This window comes from Lissotriton helveticus, chromosome 10, assembly GCF_964261635.1.
Source record: "Lissotriton helveticus chromosome 10, aLisHel1.1, whole genome shotgun sequence".
NCBI lineage: Eukaryota > Metazoa > Chordata > Amphibia > Caudata > Salamandridae > Lissotriton > Lissotriton helveticus.
In genome coordinates this window covers 519,675,456-519,693,154 of record NC_136071.1, presented here as the reverse complement: position 1 = coordinate 519,693,154, position 17,699 = coordinate 519,675,456, and the positions used below count along the sequence as shown (strand labels likewise).

The 17,699-nt window shown below is 42.9% G+C and overlaps 1 protein-coding gene across 3 annotated transcripts in view; it reads left to right on the top strand.

The window, feature by feature from the left end:
• The window catches only part of ANKS3 (ankyrin repeat and sterile alpha motif domain containing 3), a 134,093-nt gene that overhangs the window by 43,606 nt on the left and 72,788 nt on the right, over positions 1-17,699 (top strand). For all 3 annotated transcript variants that reach the window (XM_078663035.1, XM_078663033.1, XM_078663034.1), the window contains exons 5-6: positions 9,454-9,535; positions 11,769-11,904. In XM_078663035.1, coding sequence (XP_078519161.1) covers positions 9,454-9,535; positions 11,769-11,904 — 218 coding nt within the window. The remainder of the gene's footprint in view (positions 1-9,453; positions 9,536-11,768; positions 11,905-17,699) is intronic.

The window sequence follows — 17,699 nt, the reverse complement described above, 5'->3', positions numbered from 1 at the left end:
CCTGCCAGAGGGATTCCCAACTACCCGCCACCCCAACAATGCAGAGTGCTTCAATCCCATTAAACAGTATTTGCGTGAGGGGGGAACCAAAAGCATTCCTGATACCGTTTTCAAAGCAAATTTAGAACTATGGGCAAGAATTTTATCCCCACTATTCAAAGATGCAGTTACTAACAAATTGGTTCCAGAATCCTAGAAAATATTATACAACCTATCTACAAGAGCGGCTCAGCAGATAACCCAGCCAACCTTCGGTTAATAGCCCTAACAAATTTGGACGATACAAAAGGGGATGATGGACGGAGCGTTTGAACAAATAAAACACTCGCCCCCAGTCAACTGATCTGGGTTTAATCCATCACCATTCTTTAGTTCACTCAGCCACCCCAGGTCAGACATGGCTATATGCAAATCAGTCTGACCCTGTGCCTCGTGGGAACAGTCCAGCCCGAACTGCCAAGCCATGTCTTCCCTGGACCGGAAACAAGCATCCTGGGACCGGTTTCGGATTCATAATCCTCATCAGCCAGGCTATCTTGAATCCAGTGGCCAAGTGAACAAGGGACTCACGTCTGAGCATACCCTGCCACAATTAGGACGAACAAAGCGATACAAAAGGGGATGATGGACGGAGCGTTTGAACAAATCAAACACTCACCCCCAGTCAACTGATCTGGGTTTAATCCATCACCATTCTTTAGTTCACTCAGCCACCCCAGTTCAGACATGGCTATATGCAAATCAGTCTGACCCTGTGCCTCGTGGGAACAGTCCAGCCCGAACTGCCAAGCCATGTCTTCCCTGGACCGGAAACAAGCATCCTGGGAGCGGTTTCGGATTCATAATCCTCATCAGCCAGGCTATCTTGAATCCAGTGGCCAAGTGAACAAGGGACTCACGTCTGAGCATACCCTGCCACACTTAGGGCGAACAAAGCGATACAAAAGGGGATGATGGACGGAGCGTTTGAACAAATCAAACACTCACCCCCAGTCAACTGATCTGGGTTTAATCCATCACCATTCTTTAGTTCACTCAGCCACCCCAGTTCAGACATGGCTATATGCAAATCAGTCTGACCCTGTGCCTCGTGGGAACAGTCCAGCCCGAACTGCCAAGCCATGTCTTCCCTGGACCGGAAACAAGCATCCTGGGACCGGTTTCGGGTTCATAATCCCGCTCAGACGTGAGTCCCTTGTTCACTTGGCCACTGGATTCAAGATAGCCTGGCTGATGAGGATTATGAATTTGAAACCGGTCCCAGGATGCTTGTTTCCGGTCCAGGGAAGACATGGCTTGGCAGTTCGGGCTGGACTGTTCCCATGAGGCACAGGGTCAGACTGATTTGCATATAGCCATGTCTGAACTGGGGTGGCTGAGTGAACTAAAGAATGGTGATGGATTAAACCCAGATCAGTTGACTGGGGGTGAGTGTTTGATTTGTTCAAACGCTCCGTCCATCATCACCTTTTGTATCGCCTAACAAATTTGGAGGCAAAAGTTTTTGCAACATGCCTACTTAAGGATTTCAAAGAATGGGCCTCAATATCAAATAAAATCCCAATTTATAAATCTGGATTTCCAAGAGGTCAATGGACTATCACCAACGTATTGTCTCTCACATTGTTAGCAGAAAGGGTAAAATATAAAAGCCAAAAGTTAAATATCTGTTTTGTAGACCTGAAAGCTGACTTTGACTCTGTTCCCGGCAAACTACTTTGGGAAAAGTTATCAGCACGGGGGAATGTATGACGTTACAACGCATACATTCACAACGCATGCCATTACAACGAAACGTTTACAACGCAACATCCATTACAACGCATGCCATTACATCCCAGATGCTATTACAACGCATACCATTACAACGTAAGTATAGGTAAGTATTTAATTTTATTAATATTAATTTAGTTTTAAAATAACTATTTTTTTTATTAATTTAAATTAATTATTAATTTTATTTAATATATTAAATAATGTTATTAATATTAATTTATGTTTAAAATAGTTTTACATTTTTAAAAAAATATATACATTATTTAAATTTTATTATAATTTTTTTAAATAATTTACTTTAATTATTACATTTATTTAATATATTTGTAATTTCTATTCTAACTCGTGGGGGGTGTAATAGTAGGGTAAGTGTTGGATAGTGTAGGGGTTAAAATTACTATTCTAACTCCAGGGGGGTGTAATAGTAGGGTAAGTGTTGTATAGTGTATTGGTTAAAATTACTATTCTAACTCCAGGGGGGTGTAATAGTAGGGTAAGTGTTGGATAGTGTAGGGGTTAAAATTACTATTCTAACTCCAGGGGGGTGTAATAGGGTAAGTGTTGGATAGTGTAGGGGTTAAAATTACTATTCTAACTCCAGCGGGGTGTAATAGTAAGGTAAGTGTTGGATAGTGTAGGGGTTAAAATTACTATTCTAACTCCAGGGGGTGTAATAGTAGGGTACGTTTTGGATAGAGTAGGGGTTAAAATTACTAAATTAAAATAATTTATATTAAAATTATTTTTTTTAAAATTATAAATAATTTAAATAATTATTTTAATTAATTTAAATAAAATTAAAGTAATATTAACTAAAATCCATACCCATACTTAAAATTATTTTTTAAAATTATAAATAATTTAAATAATTATTTTAATTAATTAATTATTTTAATTAATTAAAATACTTACCAATACTTGCGTTGTAATGGCATGCGTTGTAATAGCATGTGGGATGTAATGGCATGCGTTGTAATAGCATGCGTTGTAATGGATGTTGCATTGTAAACGTTTTGTTGTAATGGTAGTGCGTTGTAATAGTTGCGTTGTGATGGCTGTTTACCGCTTGGGGTATACTGCCCAAACTATTGAGCATGATCATATTGTTATACACAATGCATGGGTCAGGGGAAAGCTGGTTGACGGTAGATGTACCACCTGTTGTTTAGAAACATTTTGTGGATTGAATCAAAGTTGTGTATTAGCTCCATGTCTTTTTAATGTATTCATTGCAGATCTACCTCGCCACTCTCAAAAAGTTAATTCTCACTCGCCAAATTTTTCAGGTACCAATATAAAATTCTTGCAGTGCGCTGACGATACCCTATTGCTTAGGTCTACAAAGTCCAACAGAATCATTTAATAACTAAATTATAGCCAGTAGCCTACTAATGAATATAATTAAAACAAATTAATGTCTATAGGCCACTCTAAATCTGGTTTGAGAGAATGGAAAGTAAATGGGTCTGCAATTGAATCTGTTAAAACGTATAAGTTTTTAGTACGAGTATCTTTAAAAAATAATTTTAACATATTAAGAGCTAAGGCTACATCTCTTACATTTGCTTTTAGAACATTGCAAAATAAGCTTTTATGTCCTAGTCATGAGTCCTTGGTTGAAACCATGAAAGTAAAGCTGATGCCCTCTTTGGCCTATGGGTCAGTGATCTTTCCAGGTAAAGATTCCAAACTCCCAGACAGCCTGCAAAGTAAAGTGTTCAAATCTTTTTCAATATTCCTAAAAATAATGTCCATCTGTAATTTGGCTTGACCAGCCAAACACTGGTGAGACAATCCTGCATTTTTAAAAAGTTTATATCCTCTGTATTCTTCTGAACCCAGTACTCTAGCAAACACGTGATGGCAAGAACTAACGAAATACAACTATTCCAGTATCTGGGGATGGGGTCCTATAAGCCTAACAAGGTTCGTGCCACTTGGCCCCCCTCATCTTGATTGTAAGTAGTGACCCTGGGGGATGGGGTTTACAAGGCCTAATAAGGCTTAGGGGGGTGGGTGGGGGGCGGGGGTGTGGGGTCACATGGCTAGTTGCGAGAAGCCACCGAGTTAGGCAATTGTACAGCTTCAAGAAAAGTGAAGAGATGGGTCGGATGCTCTGCTTTAGAGTCCAGGACAGTTCCAGTTTGAATACCATCCAGCAGATCCGGTATGAAAAAGGGGAGCTCATTGTAGACCCGGCAGGCACTAGAGCTGTCTTCTACCAGTTTTTTCAGGACCTCTACCAAGAGGATTGTTTTGCCTCTACTGGGGTCTGTACCAATTTGTTATGCTAAACTTTCATTATAAGTTGATTCACGCCTAGTAATCGAACTTGGCGTCACACATAACTCGTTCTGAGGTAGAAGCTGCTAGTTGTTCCCTAGCTAAGGGAAGGGCCTCCAGACCTGATCAAATTCCTCTAGAATTCTATGTTTTTTTTTATACATCTTAGCTCCGATCCTCCAGGATCTGTATAGTACCTTTAATGTGCTTGGTCATGTCCCCGAGTCTCAGTGTGAGTCCAGTAGTGTCTCCTGGCCTTTCCTCTGGGTGGTCATGGACTTAGTTCCGGATTTATATCTAGAGTGCGTCATTCTACTTTAATAGATCTTGGTACAAGACTCTAAAGCTTTTCCATATCAACTGGAGTTCTCTTGAAAAAAAGTATTTCCAGACACTACCTCTATCAATTGATATACATATTTAGGTTTTAACCCTAATTTACCTCTTTATGTCCATCATAGCTCTTAGGAGAGCTGGGAGGCGGCTAAACTTTTTACCCTGTGACAGTTGTTTGAAAGGGGGTGTCTTTCTCTCAGCAGCAGTTTTTCCTTCCCCGGATTGGTTTCTATAGGTATCTGCAAAGTTGACATTTTATCTCTAGTCTTAATTAAGATGACATTAGTCGCTTCCAAACTACTCCCCTAGATCTGATAACGATAGCTCCTGTGAAGGGGAACATCAATCTAGTTTATAAGCTAATCTTTTCTGCTGAACAGGATCAATGGGTTGATCCTTTTTTAGCCGAGGGCGGATAAATGGAGTAGCAACCTAATAGCACGAGTCTTCTAAATTTAAAAAAATCGTTGACATCTGATATGATGGACCTTAATTTGTGTATACTCCCCACCCCCTCTGTGCTATGAAGCGCAGGTCAGATGACTCCTGTTTTTGCTGTTGGTCCAAGGGGGCTAATGCAGTTCATGTTTTCGCTACTTGCCCTGTTCTACATGAATATTGGGCTTTTGTTTTTGGGAAAATTAACAGTATTTCAAACTTATCGGTTGTTTGGGACCCGAAACTGATAATGTTGGGGCATTCACCGGTTATTCCTCAAAATGTGGTGGGTTTATATTTTTTCAATCTCCTTGGCTAGATTGGTGATGACATGCTCCTCGCTCTCAAGTGTGGCCTCTTCTCCCTGGAGTTTGTGGCAGGATTTTTTGAATACCTGTTTTTTTGGTAATGTCTTTGTTAAACAATGATGCTTGTAGATGGAGTTTGAGCGCGATCTGGGATCCAGTTAGGCTTTAGATGGGTGAGACGCTGGCTGGGCAAGATGATGGGGGTTATCTCTGATGTTATTTCCTCAATGCTTCCCTTTATTTTGATTTTTACTGCTATGATGGTTTTCAGTCAGATCCTTCCTGCTTACCTCCAGTTCCTTGCTTTTTGGTTTTACCAGTCCATTAAGATCTTTTGTTCTCTAGTACGGACTGTTTTCTAATAAAAAAAAAAAACATAAGGTCCTGTGGCCAACCCTCTGCCGTGCACAACAGAATGCCGTGCATGGCAGGGGGATTGGCTTTATGTATGGTAATGCAGTATTACTTTATATGAAAAAAACTAGCAATTCACTGAAAATAATATAGGTTAAAGTAATGTTATAGTTAGGTGTGATCAAAATAGCTGTTTTTGTTTAAAAAAAACCATTATAGTTCGGTGAGAATGTCAGTGAGAACATGAACGTTTTAAACTGAAAAAAAACCACCAAAATTCACCAGTTATAGTTAGCAAAGCTTACTATTACCTGCGCCACACGATACTCATAACGTGTTCTATGACATCATTGATGACGCACTCATAACGTGTTCTGTGACATCATTAATGGCATCTCAAATGGGGCCATTGGTGAGGCTTCTGTGAACAGGACAATTGCCTACCGCCACTGCTCCATTCCAGGTGACCCCAAATTCCTCACGGTACACCCTACCACTGAGTGCTTGGTGATCCAAGCCTCCACTTCAAATGTAAATCCTGGTGCATTCCAAACTGCCGGCCGGATCGGGAATCCAAGAGTCTGGACAACTTGGGCATGAAAATGTTATCTTCCACCAGCCTGGCATTGTGGTCAGTGAACACTGCATGCCTCTTGGGCTGCTATTCCTGCGCTCTGAGGGATACAGTTGACAAGGTGCTGCTAATGGTCCTGGAGGAGGTCGGGCCCTGATCTCCTAGGCTGTTGCTAACTGGAGGGATGCAGCTAAATTCACCTATAGATGTGGACTAAACACCACCAACTCACTAGGCAGAGTGGTTTTGCTGAGAGTGGCTCTGCGACACTATGCATGGTTAAGGACTACTCGCTTTTCTGTGGATGTCCAGACATTACTCATGGACATGCCCTTTGATGGCTCATGTCTTTTCGGAGTACACCGCCTAGATTCAAAAGACAGCCGGGCTAAGGCCAGTTCCTTGGGCGTTTCCATGGCCCTCCTTACCCTTTTTCTGCCGTTCGCTCCTTGCGTTGCCACAGAAGGGACGTATAGTCAATTCCTTACCCATCCAGCCACTGCGGTGTGCCAGCTTTCTAGCCTCTGTGTGGCCGCAGTAATTGGATCAGGTGGCCAGTGTTCTGGTCATTCCACCACCCCCCAGCAGCAGCAGCCTCCAAATGTTCCTAGTCTGCTGTGACTCCTGTGACACTTGACTCCCTTTCATCAGAGCTGTTCTGGACACGGTGCAGATTTGGGCTTACCCTCCCAAATGAAGAATCCAGGATATTCAGGCTATGATATTAATAGATGCCTCTAACCTGGTTTTCAGTGAGACTGATTCTGAGGTTGCTGGCCTTATGGCCTCCTGCATCCTGCTGATGACATATACCCTTTGGCTTATGCAATGGGACCTGAAGTTCCAGTGGGCGCAGCTTTGGGGGAATCCCTCCGACATGATTCGGATCTCAGAGTGAACTGCAAAAAATCTGCAGTGGTGGTTAACACAATTAGGTCAGCGGAAGACCTCTCTTCCTTTTCCAACCAGCTCTGACAGTAGTGAGATGTACGTCACTCCTTGAATGGGTTGGCCATCTGGCAGAGATGGAGGTCAGAGGACTCTTGTTGGAGCTCTCTGGACATGGCTGGATTCAATGAATTTCCCTGGTGGGTCAACATCTGGCGGTTTCTCTGAACACCAGTGCCTGCGAACTCCAAATATGCCTCGCAGATCACAAATGGCATTTCCATCCGGAGGAGGTGCAAGGTCTCTTTCAGCAGTGGGGAGAGCCTTGGTTAGAGCTGTTCGCCATCGACAAGAACGAATAATGTCAGCAGTTCTGCGCACTGGAGTTTCCAAGGCACCTCTTGCTCAGAGATGCCTTTCGTCTCGAAAGGAGTTTAGGGCGCCTGTATGCCTTTCCGTCCATACCACTCCTTCCCAGAGTTTTCAAGAAGATCAGGAACGCCAGGCCCAAGTCCTCCTTCTGGCTCCGGTTTTGGTATGGACAGTCTGGTATACTGAGCTGTTGAGCATGGCCATCGGTCCTCCGATTAGGCTGCCGCCTCTTCGGGAGGATCTTCTGTCACAGCAGCATGGGAAGGCTCTCCTCCTGAGACTGTCAACACTCCACCCTCTTGGGTGGAGTTTGAGCGGCGACAGTTGACAGCTTTCGACCTTCTTCCTGAAGTCTGTGATCTAATCCTGGCAGCCAGGTGTCCCTCCACCAAGACCGTTTATGCCTGCTGTTGGGCAAAAATTGTGGCATGGTGTACAGAAAGACACATTGATTGCCTTTCTTTCCCCCTTTCTTAGGTTCTTCTGTTCCACCTTCCCTTGCCCAGCAGGGATCTGCTCTGGGCACCCGAAAGAGCTATCTCTCCGCCATTTCAGTTTTTTTGCGGTTGCCTGAACAGCCATCCCTCTTCAAATCCCCTATTGTAGATAGGTTTCTGAAAGGTTTGCATTGGTTTCCGCTTTCTCCCTTTATTATTCCCCAGTGGGACCTCGTCCTCACTTTCCTTATGCATGCTCCCTTTGAGCCTTTCCACAATGGTCCACTCAGGCTCCTTACCATCAAGACAGCCTTCCTGGTTACTCACCCCCCCCCACCCCCCCGGAGGATCATTCAGCTTCAGGTCTTGTCATCCAAGTCTCCTTTTCTTAACATCTACCCATACAAACTGGTGCCACTCCATTTCACGTAGGCCGATCCCTCCCTCTGCCTACTTTATATGCTTTGCCTCATTCCTCCAAAGAAGAGGAGCAACTTAACCGTCTGTACCAAAACGAGAGTTGTTGTGCTACTTTGATCACGCACAAGAGTGGACAACCAACTCTTTGTGGGGTATGTCGAGTGATGGGGGAGGCGTACAGAAAAAGGTCACCTCACGATAGATCATACTTTGTACCAAAATCTGCTACGCATTGGCTAAAAGCAACTCTAGGGTTTGCGTTCTCATTCCAGTTAAATCTGCAACAACTGCGTTAGCTCGCAAAAGTTTCCATCCTGGACATCTACCAGGCAGCAACATGGGCTTCCCTGCACATGTTTACCAAACCTCACTGTCTGGACAATGCGGTCTATCAGATGGCCACTTTGCCCATGCAGTTCCGCAGGACATCCTCATGTGAATATGGTCAGCAGTCCAACTCGGGGAGGTATTGCTGGGGTATCTATTCTAAGATAAGGAATCTGCAGCTCGAAGTCTGTATCAGATGAACAAGTTAATTAACTTTAGTAGCACCTTATCTGGTACTGCTCATGAAAACATTTTCAGATCCTGTCTGACGCCTACGGTTAATTTTAAGGTAAGGAATCTGCAGCTAGATAGTCTCTCAACCAGATAAGGCATTACGGAATGTAAGTAACTTGTTCAGTACTACCAAACTAATTTTAGGAATCGTGCTGTATTCTAAAGTGATTTTACCCTATTAAAAATACTGATTCCCTGCTGAACCATTGCCTCACACTGAAGTTCTAACTCACTGACCACCTACTCCGCCCTCTCCCTTCCACCCCCATAATGTGATTGCCCAACCCTTGAATCAACCCTGCCTGGATGGCAGCTGGAGCTGCTGTGAAATGTGAAGTAACCTGAAGGCATGGGGCCCAGAATCTCCCCAAAGAAAATAAGGTACCGTCCTGCAGTTAATAAAGACTGTGTTTGAAATGGCACAATTTTGCATGTATTTTTAACATCACTGTAATAAATGGCCACATAAGGTGGCACCATGATTGTCTTCTTTCTTCATCACTGAGATACTGACACAGGGGTTTGGGAAACTCTTCATTGTAGTCCGCCAAGTGTACCTCTCAGTTTAGAACAGTGCTGACTACAGACACTTTCTACACTCCGCCCCAGTGCTCTCCAAGGTTCGGGCTTACACATCTTCCTTTCCTTTTAGTGCAGCTGACTCTTCACCTGTAAGTTCTCATGTTCGAATACCATTATTTTGCAGGGAACCTCTTCATGGATTTACCCCTTTGATGGAAGCAGCCGCCTCTGGCCATGAAATAATTGTCCAGCACCTGCTGAATCATGTAAGTGTCCTAACCGTGATGATGCTCTGTAACCATCAAGTGGTGTTCACTAATTGTCATGTATATAAGGTAAGCCATTGTAAGTGCTATGTATGATTTTCTCTCAGGATATACAGGGAAGTGAACAGTAAAAAACTTATGAATCCTGCAAGTATTACTATATAATACATGGGATTCTGTAGTCCCTATATAAATGCATGTCTCTAATTTCTTTATAATCGATGACTTGTGACTCACTCAGTCGCCGATAAGAAAGAATGAGTTATTATAGTTCTGATCTCACAGTGCCTGCTGCCAGAGCCAGCAGCCGAGGTGAAAGGCAGATCCGGTCACGGAGTTTAATTGAAGCAACCCTTTAAAGCAACGATAATAGAATGTTGCTTTTCTTTCTGCTATATTTTAATAGCTTAGAGTGATTAACAAAGAAATGTTTTATTTTTTGCACTCCTTAGATAAAGGCAAAAAGTTAGAATCTTTCTGCATGTTTCTACACATTCCAAGCTATCGCACTTTTTTTTTTAAACTGATTTGAGCCTATTATTTAATAAAACAAAATGTATGTCATTTAATCCTTATACATCTGGCAGGGCAAATATAATCGTGCAGGGTGTTCCTCTTGTAAAAGTGTAGGAGGTTGTGTACTTGGTGGTCTGCTTAACCAATAAAATGAGCTGATCCACGCATATTAAGTAAGAAGTGCTCACTGAAGCTCCAACAAGAAGCTATTGCTGTATCTAAATTGCGCAAAAAGGTGCATGCATGTCCCCTTGAACCAGTGGTGAAAGTATAGCATCTCAAAGCGAAGATTACAGTTATGTACGGTCTAGAACTGTGGGGACATGTCAGGACTGATGACCTCGAAAAAATGAATAATGGGTTTGTGAGGATTATTTTTAATCTCCCACAGAGTGCCCCCAGCCCCCCCAATCTTTTGGAATTGGGTATCCTTCCGATTAACCAACATACTATGTCCCGTCCCATCATGTATTGGCATAGGCTCTGGTCAACATACGAGCTAGAATCCTACAGAGGTTCGATTAAGGCACTTTTAAAATATCAGGGCTGTGTGAAGATTGCCTGGTTTGTCCATATTAAATCTATGTTGTATTACATTGGCTTGCCTCTATTGTGGGATACCCCGGTCATTGCAAAGCAAGTCTCTTGCTCCTTGATTACAGATTGTCTAAAGGCGCGTTTGTGGTTTAACTTAAACATGTCAAAGCAGGGTGCCTAACTAACCTCTTTCTAGATATTAAGCTTTCTCCTGATTATGAAATGCTTTTAGATATTTTTCCCCAAGACCTACCCCATTGAAGTTCTTTCTAAAATGGAGGTATGGAGTCCTGCCGCTGAACAGTTTCTGCATGAGATAGGGCGTGAAGTACTGTAGCTCCTGCCAGTGCCCCTCTTGCAATTTGGTGGAGGAAAATCTTCATCACTTTAACTTTTTCTGTCCCACATATGTTAGGCGACGTGAACAGTGGGTGAAGCCTGTGTGCAAACGTCTGGGTTTTCATCATTATGTCCTTGCACTACGCACTTTTCGCTCAGACACTAGAGAGGTGATTGTTGTTGGAATGACAACATTTTTGCATGCTGCTCGGCTCATCCGTACCTGTAATATCAAAGCAATTAAGCAGTGATGCCTAACTCTCATTCTTTCTCTCATTTAACCTGTAATCATCCTGAATGTTGTTTTTCATCTTACCAGGGGTTCGACTTCTATTTTCAATGACAAGCAGAAAGAATGTTTATTTTTTGCACTCCTTATTAGATGGAGGAGAAAAGCTAAACTCTTTCTGCATGTTTCTACACTTATTTAACTGTTTCTAATATCTGTTTGCAACAAATATCTAACAGGTTTTTGATGTGTTTAATATTGCAATAGAGGTTTTATTTGTACTCTTCCTGTTTGCATACCTGTTTACTCTTTCATATGAAAGAGCTACACACCAATGTTTTAAGTGGCTTGTGGGAAAGTTGATGGTGTGATCATGTATTATATGGGATTAAATACCCCCTGGCGTACATGGTAAGGATATTGTAAGTCACCTCGGAGCGCAATAGCCTTATAAAAGTACTCTGCCTTCGGCCTCCTTCCACTGTATGGAACTCTTCAGTAACTTACAATATCCTTATAATGTAGGGCGGGCGGTACCTTATCACTTATATGTTACACAAGGCATATGGTTGCAGACTAATAACCTTCATATCTGTTGTTGTGCATTGCCAGGGCGTGAAGGTGAATGAGACAGACAAATCTGGAGATACTGCTCGAACTTTGGCTATCAAGTATGGACACAAGAAGATTGTGGGCCTCCTAGACCAGCACCGCTCCTCTGTGCCCAAGGCTCTCCGGATGGAATCTGGTAATGCCCTACACATCCACTGTTAATTATGGCTTTGAATTAAGTTTTATTCTTCACAGATTAAACAATGATAGGCTTTTCTATGACTGGGTTTCAGAGGCTCTATTGTTATTCACTTTCAAAATGTAGGCTAAAGAACTACAGTTGTCTAATGCATAGGTAAGTGAGCTGGTTCATCCTGTTGCAGGACTGCGACTGGTGAAGTAGGCCATTCACTTTTAACAAGGTGCACTTCTCTCCCCCGGTTGCGAAGACATGAAATTGCAAAACATACCGTATACACAAATTGCACAACGTAACATATTTCACTGTAAAAGACTGCCATTTGTATCCTTATGGCCATAAAACCTTCCTGTGGCTCATGACGTTCACCATTATCTTCTTTGAAAGGCATGTTATTTTTCTACGTTTGTCTGAAATGGCCACTCTGACACTGAATTACAGCAGAGACAGTTCACCTTATGTATGAAAGATTGAAATTAATTATCTCTCCCTCTCTCCTCCACACACCTTGAACCCTTGTGTAAGGGACGTCAACTCGTTTTCTTCTTCCTCATCGTCTTTTTTTGTCCCTTCCTTTCCTCTCTCTGCCTCTTTTGTGTCTCTATCCCTCCTGGTCTATCTCTTCCATCTATACTTAGAGGTAAATCCCTGCACAAATATGTAACTTGGCATTTAACTGCAGCTCTTGATAGTACCTTATACAACTAAGAAGGCCAGAGTGATTTGCTGGAGGAGTCTGAGGCTGTTCCATTAATTGGATTTGGTTAAGCAAGGTGGCTTTGCACATGGCGCAATCTCACTTTTTATTTTGATTAATCAAACTCTTGAACTCATTTCAGTTTTTCAATAAAGATGTTTACTATAATTGCCAAAACATATATTTATTTATTACTGGTGATGGCCAATAGGTAGTCCTAGTAAGGACCTGTAGGAAACTGGCTCTGTATATGCCCAAACCCCTAAATGGAATTACACCAAATTTGGTAGAAAGCTAGATCTTGGTCCAGAAAGAGTATTTTTTGTAACTTGGTGTAAATCTGTTTAGTAGTATTGGAGTTATTAAAGAAACAAGATTTATGTACCTCTAGCGACGCAGATCCATGTGTCCACATCAGTGCAGTGATTGGCTGGCAGCAACCTGAGAGAAAAGTTGTGGCCACCATTTTGTCAATCGGGATACGGTTCCGGGTGGGGAGGGGAGGGGAATAAAATATAAATAGGATATAAGGAGTCAGGATAGAAGTATCCTGACCCCATGGGATTGATAGTGGTCTGTGAGGGACCCCTCATGGACACAAAATTGCCCAAAAGCGTTTCTTTTGGCATGTGAGGCTCTGTGGATCCATTGCGACCCTTGTGTGAATCTGCGACAGATCTGCAGACCCAGATCCCAACTTTAAAAAATACACCAAGACTCACTCACGTACTCACTGATACACCCACTTACCCCCACAACCACTCTCACATCCATACAGCCAGTCACACACCCACTCAGAGGCCCAGAGCACCACTCACACACCAATGCAGCCACTCACGCACCTACCCAGAGACCCAGAAAACCACTCACTCACAGACCCACACATGCACTCACATGCCTACTCACACCCCACTCCTACCACCACACACCAACTCACACATCCATACAGCCATTCACACACCCACTCAGAGACCCAGTGAACCACTCACACACCCAGGTTACAGGGACTTTATAATTTGGAAATTAAATATAAAAAAGTCTTACACTCACTAAAAAAACTAAAGTTACAGCAGCTTTATATTTAGATTCAGATTTTACACACACACACACACAAAACCATAGAAATTCAGCAGTTATAGTTATCTCAAGTAACTGTAACTTGTGCCCCAAGGTAACTATGGCTTGGTCCCTCGCCATGCACTGCTTATTACCCCACATATTACATCACTAATGGCATCTTATATGACCATTGATAATATCACTGCAACATTTGCAGTGAAATTCTTGATGAGAAACTGTGCATGGCGGGGGTGCAAGTTAGTTACCTTCAGGTATGAGTTATAGTTACTTGAGAAAAAAATAACTGCTGAATTTCTATGGTTTTTGTATGTGAAATCTAAACCTAATTATACAGTCACTAAAAACTTTGCTTTGGTTTTTTTGTGGGGAAAAAAAAAAAAATATATATATATATCCTCTCCAACTTGCTTGGAAACTGCCGCCGCACCACCTGAACAGCGGGTGCGTCGTTCCGCGAACCTCTAGGCTCGGTCCGCTAACCTAAACCACCAGGCTCCTCTACAAAGGAAGGAACACAACGCAATATCTTGACAAATCCAGCCCGAGTTTATTTAGAAGGCTATGTCGTACGTGTTTCGCCTGAACCAGCAGGCTTGTTCACCAACATTAGTTTTGTTAATAATGCAACCATTTTTATGCTGTGCACGTGATGAGATCATGTGAAAACTACAAATAATCGCAATCGACAAAAGACTTGTAGTTTTTTGCATATATACATTGGTTTAAGAAGCGAAGAAAGCGCGTTCAAAGAAAACATACATTTTCACATTGTCATATTTTCTCAGATCAACTAGAGTTATTATAAAACAAAAGTTGTCAGCAATCAATACGCGCACCAATTATTATTAACTTCTTGATAATGAAGCCCAAGTGGGCTTTTAACCATCGCTTCGTAACAGCCCATTCCCTGTTATTAAGCCCTACTGGGCTTTGCGATTCTGTTCCATTCTTCACCCGATCTGAATGAAAAAGAGTGGAAAAAATATATGCATAAGACATAAAGTTCACCCCTCGAGTCTAATTTTACAACAAAACAAAAAATATTTTTATAAAAATGATCAAAATTTCAAAAAGACACATAATTAAAAGCGGAAAAGTTTTAGGGAAGATGCAGGTTAAGTACTAATAGATCATATCTTTTGAGTTCATAAATGTGTGTGCAAATCTTCCTCCATATTGAGGCCCATAGGTGCCTTAGTGTTGAGTTCCACAATATATCTTGATTCTAGCTTTCTCAGACTTTTCTCTCTATCGCCCCCTCTTTTGTTCAGGGCTATCGTATCAATGACATAGTAAGTGAGGCCAGTTGCATTACTCCCATGGAATGTTGCAAAGTGGCGAGCCACCGGATATGCTTTGTCAACATTTTTTTTTGGCCCTCAAATGTTGGAGCACTCTCTGGTGTACCGGGAGTATTGTGCTGCCTACTTACTGTAATTTACATGGGCAGCACAATACGTACACCGCAAACTGTCTTGCAGTCATACTGTCCTTTGATGTTTTTCTCGATTTGTGAGCATCCTGTCAAAAACTTAGTTGTATTTTTTCCATGTTGGCAAGCCTTACATTTGGAACACTTAATAAACCCATTCTTACGTTGTAACCACAAATTATTTATAGATTGATTGATGGATTTGGGCGCCATATTGCTCCCCAACATTTGCTTGAATGATCTGGCTCTGCGGAAGGTTACCATCGGTTTCTTAGAAACCAGGTTCCCCAGAACTGGATAATTTCTGATCAGGTGCCAGTGTTTCATTAGGATATTTCTTACTTGACCGTGCTGTTTATTAAATGTGGTAACCATTCTGCACTCACTAGCCCCTTGTGTACTTTTTCCCCCTCGTTTCTTAGTTTTTGATGGTTGAAACAGGATTTCTTCTCTCGATTTTTGTCTCCCTTTGTGCAATGCACTTTGGATACATTCTTCTCCATATCCTCTTGTTTTAAAGCGGGAACGCAGGTTCTGTAGCTCTATCTCAGTGATGGCAGTTTCACTACAATTTCTTACTGTTCTCAAACATTCCCCATAGGGGATGCTTCTAATCATATTAGTGGGGTGAAAACTTGTTGCATGAAGCAACGTATTCCTTGCTGTGGGTTTACGATATATTTTGGTGTGTAGTTTCCCACTTTTCACATACACAGTAAGATCTAAATAATTCACTTCTTTATTGCTCACAGAACAGGTGAATTTCAGATTAAGATCATTAATTTGGAGTCATTTAACAAAATCAATGAACAAGTCATCAATAAACCTGTTCCAATGGAGGATATTGTTGTGCCACTCCTCCTGGTACTGCTTCCGGACCACCTGCTCCTCCCACCAGCCCATATGCAAATTAACATAGCTGGGGGCGAAGCAGGTGCCCATCGCAGTACCACACAACTGCTGGAATAGTTTGTTGTTAAAAAGAAAAATGTTATTTTTTAAACAACTTTCCACCATTGTGCAAAACATTTGTGTATGTGACCATAGGGAGATAGGTCTACTACCCAAATAGTACTTTATAGCGTTAAGACCGTCCTCATGCCTAATGCTCATACATAGCGTGGTGACATCAATAGTCATGAGGAACAGGTCATCTTCCCAGGGTAGCTCATAGATACCCTTTAGGAAATCACCCGTGTCTTGGATAAATGAGGGTGATAATCTCACTAAAGGATTTAAAAATGAATCAATGAATCTAGAAGTATTCTCTAACGCACTCCCAATGGCTGAGATAATCGGCCTTCCTGGTGGGTTATTTAAATCCTTATGAATTTTAGGTATTAAATAAAAAGCTGAAGTTACAGGATTTTTAATTTCTAAATACTTAAAGTCACCATGTGATATTAAACTCTGGTCATACCAATGCTGTAATTTGGTATTAAACAAACGATTGCTGGTTGTCATCACATCAGGCGGGACTCTAGCGTAATTGCTCTTGTTGTTCAATTGTTTATACACTTCATCCAGATATTTCTGTCTACCCCATAAAACTATGTTCCCACCTTTATCTGCATTTTGAACAACACAATCATTATTAGACGACAATTTCTTAATGAGATCCATACAATCTTTTAGTTGCTGTGACCATTTTTTATATTTACACCCAGTGCATTTCTCTAGATTTTTAAGATCATTAATCACCAATTCATTGAAAGTGTTCACTGAGTCTTTTACAAAGAACCCGAACCCTTTACCCCGCCAGGTCGCTGCTGCAGCCCTGGGGGAAGAGCAAACCCCAGAAGACCAAGAAGAGTACGAAACCGACCAGCCTGAGTGGGAACCGGCCGCCATGTCCCTGGTTTGCTTAGGGGAACGAGACCTGATCCCTCGGGCCCCCCTTCCCGCCGACACGCAGAAGTACAGCCAGTGGGTCAACATTAATGGCCGCCGGGCTGAAGCCCTCCGCGACACCGGGGCCAGTGTGACCGCGGTCCGCTGCCATCTGGTGGCCCCGGACCAGATCTTGCCGAACATTCTTTGCCCTGTCCGGTCGGCCGACAACTCAAAGTCTATGTCAAATGGCCTACGTCCCCTTCGAATGGGGAGGAGTATCAGGGATGCTGAAAGTGACTGTCCGCGATGATGCCCCCGTGGATTGCCTCCTGGGGAACGTTCTCGAAAGTTCTCCCTGGGCAGCAGTCGAACGGAGAGAGCACCTGGGGATGCTGGGCCTCCCCGAATGGGTCTGTGCCACGACCCGGTCCATGACCGCCCGTGCTGTCCCCAGTCCAGAGGAACCCGAGTGGCCGGAGCCTCCTCCCGCGATTGCCCCAGAGGAGGCCACCCCAGAAGCAAGTCCCCCGGCCCAAACCGAAGAAGGACCCGGTCGGCTCCCGGACCTCCCCGACCTGGCCCAGTGGCGTCAAGAGGGGGGTCCCACCCAGGAACAATTCCAACAAGAACAAAGGACCTGTCCCTCCCTCGAGGGACTCCGGCAGCAAGCCCTTGCCCAGAGCGCAGGGGACACCTCGGGGGCCCACTGGATCTACTGGGACAATAACCTGCTCTACAGTGAGCAAAGGA